At 51.8% G+C, this 8,981-nt stretch overlaps 1 protein-coding gene and 1 long non-coding RNA gene across 9 annotated transcripts in view; one reads left to right on the forward strand and one right to left on the reverse strand.

The window, feature by feature from the left end:
* The window catches only part of ENPP2 (ectonucleotide pyrophosphatase/phosphodiesterase 2), a 136,832-nt gene extending 130,027 nt beyond the window's left edge, over positions 1-6,805 (reverse strand). For 2 of the 7 annotated variants that reach the window (XM_070802982.1, XM_070802978.1), the window contains exon 1: positions 6,373-6,805. In XM_070802982.1, the coding sequence (XP_070659083.1) occupies positions 6,373-6,447 (75 nt within the window). In that variant the 5' untranslated portion in view covers positions 6,448-6,805. Of the gene's footprint in view, positions 1-5,172; positions 5,275-5,445; positions 5,588-6,372 lie in introns of those variants that run through there. The other 5 variants (XM_070802984.1, XM_070802986.1, XM_070802981.1 and 2 more) reach the window with 5 other exon arrangements.
* On the forward strand, positions 4,428-6,774 carry LOC109568518 (uncharacterized). 2 transcript variants are annotated; one of them, XR_002182261.2, is made up of 3 exons: positions 4,428-4,523; positions 5,421-5,500; positions 6,035-6,774. It is a non-coding gene; the product is annotated as an uncharacterized lncRNA (long non-coding RNA). The 2 variants fall into 2 exon arrangements; XR_002182260.2 differs by lacking the exon at positions 4,428-4,523 and having other exon boundaries at positions 5,358-5,500.
* Positions 6,806-8,981: the final 2,176 nt, after the last annotated feature.

Here is an 8,981-nt window from a genome sequence, read left to right on the forward strand (position 1 = left end):
TTCCATAAGATGTTACCAAAAAACTTGAACGAACTTTTTGGCCCACCCAATATACGTATACATGAATGTGTACACATATGTATATATATACATACTCTATACACATACACACATATATACATACTATACACACACACACACATATATATATAATTTTTCTATAACATCTTACAGAAAAATCCAAATGAACTTTTTGGCCAACCCAATATATGTGCTCAAAAAAATGTATATATATGGCAACCCACTTCAGTATTTTTACCTGGGAAACCCCATGGACAGAAGAGCCTTGCGGGCTACAGCCCGTGGGGTTGCAAACAGTCAGAGACAACTTAGCAACTAAACCACCACCACATACATACATGTGCTCAAAAAATGCTAATGAGTTCATATCTAGCACCCAGAACTATATACAATTGTTCTAAATGTGGTTTGCATAACACATATTAGAGTGACAATTGCCTTACATGTTCTATATTCCACACCTCTTTTAATAAAACCGAACAGTATTTTAGCAGAAAATTTCATGATGGATTTTATTGTCCATTTAAGTCCCTACACTGTAAGTATATGAAGCCACCACTTCCATCTTTAACTTTCCTTCTTCTGTGCTCGAGCACGCGTGCTCTCTCTCTCTGTGTCACACACACAATAATTTGCAAATGATTTTGGGCACACATGATACATTTTGCATCTATTTTTGCACACTCCTTCCAAAGATAAAATATCAAAGTGTACTACAACTTATTGCTAACTTCTGGATTCCTAATCCTTAATTAAGCCTTGTCTCTGAGCAAACATGAGTAGTGTGCTATGCCTTCCTGGATATTAATAATATTGAATAAAACAGGAGTGGAGATGGACCCAGGAGCACACCTTCTAAAGAGGTCCATCTGCCGATCAGCTATGCTTTAGTGAATGTGTTCGGACAGTCATTGATGCAGCCCACACGCATGCTTCTAACGCAGGAGCACATCACGAGATCTGGGCCCTTCCTAAAATCACGGTTTTTGAATTGATTAGGTAAACTGAGTATAATTACATTCCAGATGTTAATCCTTTCATAAACTTTATTTTAGTTATCCTTTTTTAATAGATAATAAAACGGTTGCTCAGAGAGAAAGTCATGCAGCTCATGAGTGCTCAAGCAGGGACATGACCTCCAGCGTTTCAACTGCAAGTTCAATGGCACCCAGTCCACTGGGACCCTCCCAAAAGAGAAAAGGTGCGTTCTTGGACTGCAGTGGGCTCCTGGTGATCACCACCTACTCTCCCAAATGCCTGCTGGATGAATAACATCTTTGATTAGAGATTCTGAACCTGAGGTTCATGACCATGCCAGGGGGCCCAGGAGTAGGCTTGGATGAACCTCCTGAAAGTTTACAAAAAGCACCATGTGGTGTATATGACACATTTTTTTCTAAAAGGTAATGTATGTTTGGATCTCACAGTAATGTACTGTGTCTCCAAACAGTTCAAAGAACAATTTGCAGTTAAATAGCTCCCTATTAGAATGTCACCGTCACTCTGTCTATAGAGTTCTGAATGCACGTGTTTCCTTAGAAAATCAATTTGAAGTTTTTCATCTCTAGTCTCCAAAGCCTCCATCACTCTAGCAGGCCTCAGAAATCTCATCTGCTGGTCCCTTCAGAGCCTTGCTTCTGGTGTCAAAACATGCCAGCTTGATTCTTTGATGTCAGTTTATCAAAGGGCTCTCTTAGAGGCCCAGTTTGAGACTCCCCTGGCCGTCCCAGAGTTGGAACGTTGAGCTTCTAATGCAGGGGGTACAGGTTCAATCCCTGGTCAGGGAGCTAAGATCCTACATGCTGCGCGGCCAGAACAACAAAAGAAGTCCACCTCGCTTGGGTTATCTCAAACACCCAGAAAGTTTACACCTTCACTTGTTAAATACTTGGAAGACTGTGCCTGTCCCTGATAATCAGGGTTGACATTCATTTTTCATTCTTTACATGTTGTATTAAACATTGTATCTCTGTCATCGTATTCAACGCCTGAAGATCATTGTCACTGACAAGAATTGTACAAGAATTCACATAAACACATTGAGCGTCCCCCCTGGGTCCAGAGAACAGGCTCAAAGGACGTGAGGACAGACAGAGCTGATCCTGCCCTCGAGGAGCCTACAGACCAGTGGAGGACGGACAAGCAAGCAGACTCTTGCAACAAAGAATGGTAAATGCTCTGACAGAAGAGATGAGGAAACTCTGGGAGAAAAGGAGAGGACCACCCACCCTGCTGGAGGATAAGGAGCTGATGGCCTGGGTGGTCTCCAGGAGAGGGGCTGCCAGCCGAGTCTAAGAAAAAACAGAAGTCAGACCAGACCCAAGAGAAGGACACGGAGGAAAGTCAAGGTGAGGAAATAGCTTCACATGCCTGAATTTACACACTGCATGGGTACGGTGTGCATCACATGTGCATCATACATGGAGAGGGAGTGGGTGACTGATAAGACAGCACACTGAAGACAGAGGTAAAGGGCAAGTCCAGAGCTCCCATGTACATCAACATTGTTCTCAAAAGGAAAAACCAGGAACCCACTGTGGACTCTTCCAAAAAGATCTGCATGATTGCACTGCATTAGAAAGACCATTTGATACAGGACGGATACAGGGCGCCTGGGGGTGGGCAGTACTGGTCTCAAATGAAACTCACAGAAAGCTGGGACCGGAGTCAACGTGGGGCAGTCCTGACTGACACTGAACTGACACTGAGCTGGCCTGGAGACGCTAGCAAGTGCACAAAACCCATGAGGCAGGGAAGGGGACAGGACTTGGGGACTGACCAGGTGTCATGAATGAAAGGGGATGATGGCTCTGTCCAGGGTGACTCTGTCCTGTCTGGCTTGGACAACGAGGGACCCCCATTTGAGCGGTGGACAATGGCGGAGGAGTGGGCCTAGGAGGGGAGGGGAGGAGACGCTCAGTCTGAATTCGTGGACTTGAAGAGGCTCCATGAGACCGCAGAGCGGAGAGATGCTGTAGAGAAGGGTGGCATTTAGGAGAAAGACCCAAACAGGCTAAAGATGTGTATGAAGCGGGGGAAACCATGGAGGTAGATGAGGTGTGCCAGGGAGACCAAGGGGAAGACGGGAGGCAGTCAATGGTGACAGGTCAGAGGGGACCAGGAGGCCAGCATCAAAGGCTCCAGGACAGGAAAATTCTTCAGAGAGAGGATGACCAACCACTCACAATGACACAGACAAGCCCTGGGGAAGGCTGAGGGCAACAGACTGCACGGTTGAGGCCCCAGAGGCCTCTGGCACCGCAGCCAAGCTTCGTCCTCAGAGGCAGAGCAGAGGCCCCTCCGCACTGCCTGGGGCCGAGCGCGGTACTGCTAGTGGTGCAGAGCCGGCCCGCCGGCGAAGGAGCCGCGAGACACGCAGCTTCGAGCTGGGGTCGGGCAGACGCCCTGGAGGAGGACACGCAACCACTCGCGTGTTCTCCCCTGGAGAATCCCTGGGCAGAGAGGCCTGGTGGGCTGCAGTCCATGGGGTCTCAAAGAGGCAGACTGACTGAGCGACTTAGCGCAGGAGGACATGGAGACGGTGAGTGTCACCCACTCTTTCAAGAAGTTGGGTGGGAGAGACGGGAAGGCGGCGGAGAGGAAGCGCGGAAACAAACACCTACTGAATGAGGAGAGGAAGCGCGGAAACGCGACAAACACCTACTGGCTGAGGAGAGGAAGCGCGGAAACAAAGACCCACTGACTGAGGTGAGGAAGCGTGAAAACTCGACAAACACCTACTGGCTGAGGAGAGGAAGTGCGGAAATAAAGACCCACTGACTGAGGTGAGGAAGCGTGAAAACTCGACAAACACCTACTGGCTGAGGAGAAGAAGCGCGGAAACTCGACAAACACCCACTGACTGAGGAGAAGAAGCGCGGAAACGCGACAAACACCTACTGACTGAGGTGAGGAAGCGCGGAAACGTGATAAACACCTACTGGCTGAGGAGAAGAAGCGCGGAAACTCGACAAACACCTACTGACTGAGGAGAGGAAGCGCGGAAACGCGACAAACACCTACTGACTGAGGAGAGGAAGCGCAGAAACGCGACAAACACCTACTGGCTGAGGTGAAGAAGCGCGGAAACGCGACAAACACCTACTGGCTGAGGAGAGGAAGCAAGGAAACAAACACCTACTGACTGAGGAGAGGAAGCGCTAGACAAACACCTCCTGGCTGAGGTGAGGAAGCGCGGAAACACACACTCACTGGCTGAGGAGAGGAAGCGCGGAAACGCGACAAACACCTACTGACTGAGGTGAGGAAGCGCGGAAACGTGATAAACACCTACTGGCTGAGGAGAAGAAGCGCGGAAACTCGACAAACACCCACTGACTGAGGAGAGGAAGCGCGGAAACGCGACAAACACCTACTGGCTGAGGTGAGGAAGCGCGGAAACGCGACAAACACCTACTGACTGAGGAGAGGAAGCGCGGAAACAAACACCCACTGGCTGAGGTGAGGAAGCGCGGAAACGTGACAAACACCTACTGGCTGAGGTGAGGAGGACGGTCCGTCCCTGGCCCCGCCAGCCGGAGGGGAACGACCTCCACAGACGCCAGGGCGGCCTCCCCCTGTGGGTCCTGCCGGGCGCCAGCGGGGCTTTTGTTCCCCTGCCCTTATCGGGGGTGAACCTTTAAACCGAAACCAGGGCGTGTGGCGGGCGGCAGCCCCGAACCCTGCCGCCCTGGGCCCCCGTCCTGCCCCGCGGGGTTCCGGCTCCCAGGCGGCTCGGCCGGGCTCCGCGGCCCCAGCTCCGCTCCCGGGGAGGAGGCTCCGCTCGTCCCGGTGAGGCACAAAGGCCCGCGGCTCGGGCGCGGACCCGGCCTGTGGAAGGGGCTCCCCCGCCTCCGGGGGGCGTCCCCTCCGGGGCCAGGCGGAGGACCCCCGCGAGCTTCGCCGTAACCGATGGCTTAAGACGACAAGCCCGTCCTCCCCGCATAGCCCTGGTTCCGCGGGCAACGCACAGAGCGCCCGGCCGGCCCCAGGACGGAGCCCCGCGAAGCCCGACCCCGCTGCGCGCGGGGCGCCGCCGCCGGGACCCGCGGCCGGGTCTCCAGAAGCGGGGCGCGCGTCTGCAGACCCCGACGCGCCCGGGCGCCCGGGCTGGAGGCGAGCCCCGCTCCGCGCCCCGCGGAGCCCACCTACCCGCTCGGCGCGGCGGCCCATGCTGCTGCGGCCCCCGCGCGGCCCCGCCGGCCCTGCCCCCGGCCGGCCGCCCGCCTCCCGGCCTCCCCGCGCGGGGCCGCCGTCCCGGGGCCCCGGCGCCCATTGGGAGCCGGCCTCCGGCAGGACGCGCGCGTGACCTTTGCCTGGAGCGGCCCCGGGGGCGCAGACGGGGCGTCCGGGGGCCGCCGTCCCCACCCCGACGCGCCGGGTTAATGTTTCTCTTTGAGGGAGACTCCAAGGGGTCTGACTTGCCATTGCTCCTGCATCCGGCCCCGGCCTCTCCCCGGGTTTTCCTGCCGCGCGGTTGGTGAGTTCCCTGAATTAGCATTTCCAGGTTAAACGCGGGCAGTGCCTCCTATAAGGTCCTCTCACACTCCGGGAAATAATACCCCCATTATCTCCCCCTAAGGCCTGCAACAGTTGACAAAGAGCTTTGGACAATCAGCCTGTCATTTGACCTCCCAAACAATGCCAGGAAGGCTCTCCTACGACTGCCATTCTACACAGAAGGAAAAAACCGCTCCAGAAAAATAAGATATCTGCCCAATCAGCCAACCAGAAAGTGAAATCTGCGGGGGGTTTTCAACCACATCCTGGGTGCACCCACAAACCACCCACCTCCCTACTGAGTGACCCACCCCACTAACTGGATTATAACACAGAAGCACCTATTATAGTTATAATGTATAACACAGAGCAAAGATAACTATTCAACATTCTAATTTTTGGATTATAAGTGTTAGAAAGTGTTAAAAAAAAGTGTTAAAAGTTAAGGATATCCACAGATATCTTGAGTTCATAGACTACATTGTTTTATTGTCTGATTTCTCCTCTTTACCAGCTGCTAAAAGGATGCTGTGGGAACCAGACTGGCCAATCTGAAGTGCTGGAACAAGCCCAGGGATCCCTGAGGCTGCTCTGAGCCCATCCCTGGTCTTGGTCAGAGTCCTTTCCCCTCCTTTTTCTGGACCCTTCCAGATGGAGAAATACTGAATGGAAGGGGAAGGGGCTATGAGACTGTAAAGAGAGCCCTGAACAAGGAGTCAGTGTACCAGAATTTTAGTGTGAGGAAGACAGCTGTGGTGCGGGTCTGCAGAGATGCTCTGGAGACAGCTGGTCTGGAAAATGGCATCACTGTGATTTTTCCACTGAGACAAGGGGAGAGGGGCTGATACTCACACTCAGTCTGGAAGGACTGGAAGGTTTCGGCCAGGAGAAGAGGAAGAAGGACATCACTGACCCGGATAGCATCATGTCCAAAAGCTGTCCTGAGGCCTTTCTGAAAATAGTTCCTACAGGCGAGAACAGAGGGTGTGGGAGGCTGTGACTACAGAGGAGGGTGTGGTTTGGACTCTGACCTTCTGTGTCTCTTGAGGGGATTTGGACTTCATCCTGCCAAGCCTGATGGGTTACTATGACTGGCCTGGGTTACCAGCCCTTAACACAAGGGTGCAGGAGTCATAGACTATTCTACAGTAAGAAATGTGTATCTGTCTGGTGGTTGTGGGCATTGGTGTCATCAGACAGATACAGTTTCTTCTTTTTCCTAGCTATAAACTGCAAGCAATATATTTAACCTCACTAAGCCTCAGTTTTCTCATCAGTAAAATGGGGATTATGTTATGTGCTATGAGAATTAAATGAAATTATGTAGGTCAAACTTACCTTTCTTCTTACAGTGACAAGTAGCTACTGTTATCCTTGCAAGTACTTTAATGTGTGTGCGCAGGGCTACCACGGAGTAACAAGGAAATAGCTCCCTTCTGATGCCTTCCCTTCTTCCCATTATGCTTATTTGGCTTTTGACTCATTAGAATCCTTCTGCTTTTTTCCTCCTTCTCGACATCACTTCCTTCCTTTATGTCCTGGTCTAGACTTTAATGTCAGTTTCGATCTTAACTCGCTTTCCTGCTCAGTTTGTTTGTTTCCTGGTCCAACCTGGGTCAGACCGTCTCCAAAGCCCCAGCATCGTGCTCTGCAAGAGCCGCACAACAGCGCATAGCGTGTCCTCTGGCCCCAGCACCTGCATACCCCACAGTGCGGTGCCCGGCCCCCCAGACGCCTTATATGCAGCCCTGGCCAGCCCCCCGCCCACTCCACGGTCCTTCCCACCCCTCAGAACCCCAAGCCCGCTCCCGGCCGCCTTTCTTTCAGCAGACAGTCTCCTCTTCGGCAGCAGAGATCACAGGAACTAGCAGGAGGGAGCTCTGCTTCCTGTCCTGGCACCAGAAACTGTATGTCCAGTCTCCATTCTGCATGCGACAGAATCCCTCTCTTCTCAGGTCTTCTGGAACATTCTTTCATCAACCATCCCCTTAGCTTTCAGTTTGTTCTCTACTGATTTCATCACAATCTATAAACACATTCAGCTGTCTCCCACAGAGCGTGCTCCATTTTTCCTAATATCATCTGAATACATGCCTATTCTTTTTTAACAACGACACACACACACCACATGTCCACTGCATGGAACATACTTCTTGGTGGATCTTCCAAGGCCAGTTCCTCCTTTAGAACCAAGTTGTAAGTCACCTCTTCAAAGAGCCTTTCCCCGACCAGCCAATCCAGGGAGCCGTCCTCTCCCTCGTTATCAGCTGTCAGCCTTCTTCACTTCGGTCACATGCTTTACCCCACGTAAATATTTTCTGAAAAAAGAAATGAATGGATGAATGAATGATTCCAGGAATGGGATCATTGAGCTCCTGCCTATCTTGCAATCCTCTTCCCCGGGTCCTCCTCACAGCATCTGTTATCTGGGCGTGCAAGGCAAACAAGCCCTGCACTCTCGTGGCTCTAAGCTTCTGCACGATATCAGCTCTGCCAAGATCACCCACACAGCTTCTCAGCTGCCTGCGGCGTTTGCCTGCTGCTGGACGGCCAGGAAGACCCGGTGTCCTCCCCAGGGTCCCCAGAGGCTCCCCCTCTCCTTGCTTGTGTCCCGGGTAGAGTGGTCATGTTGCTGCCAACAGCTGTGTCGTGATTCGTTTTGACTCGAAGATCATTGCTGTGCTTATTTTTATTTTTTGTTTTGGGTTTTTTAACAGCCACATTGAGCTATAAATCACATAACATACAATTCCTCAATTTAAATGGTACAAGTCATGGTTTTTAGGGTATTCACAGAGTTAACCATCACCACAATCAATTCTAGAACATTTTCATCACTCCAAAAAAAAACGCAAAACATTGTAGCCATTAATCATCCATTAATGACTCCCCAATCTTGCAGTCCTAGATGACCACCAGTCTACTTCCTGTTCCTATAGATTTACCTGTCTTGTACATTTCATGTAAATGGAAGCATACAACACCCGTTTGTGTGTGTGTGTGACTGTCACTTCTTTCTGCATCTGAAGACTCACTTGGCCACAGGACCCCTTTCACGTTGAATCAACATGGCAGAATGTGGACTCTGTAGAGTGGTTTGCTCCGGAGAAGAAACCAGGGCAATGTTTCTTAAATCACGTCACACAGCATCCTGGGAAATCATCTGAATTCCTGAGCTGGAGCAAGGAGGCTCAGGCTTAGCTACCCTTGCCCTCGCAGGAGGAAGGGGAGCACGCAGACTCCAGGCAGGCTCGCCCGACCTCCTGCATCATGAGGACCCTCGCCGAGGACAGACTGCCTGCGTCTGCTGGACCTCTGCGTGCGTGAGCTGTCACCTTCAGTCCCGGCTGTGCTCAGTCGTGTCTGACTCTTCACAGCCCTGTGGGCTCCTCTGTCCATGGGCTTCTCCAGGCAAGAACCATGGGTGGGTTGCCATCCCTCCTCCAGGGAATCTTCCCAAC

Source organism: Bos indicus, chromosome 14 (genome assembly GCF_029378745.1).
Source record: "Bos indicus isolate NIAB-ARS_2022 breed Sahiwal x Tharparkar chromosome 14, NIAB-ARS_B.indTharparkar_mat_pri_1.0, whole genome shotgun sequence".
Lineage (NCBI taxonomy): Eukaryota > Metazoa > Chordata > Mammalia > Artiodactyla > Bovidae > Bos > Bos indicus.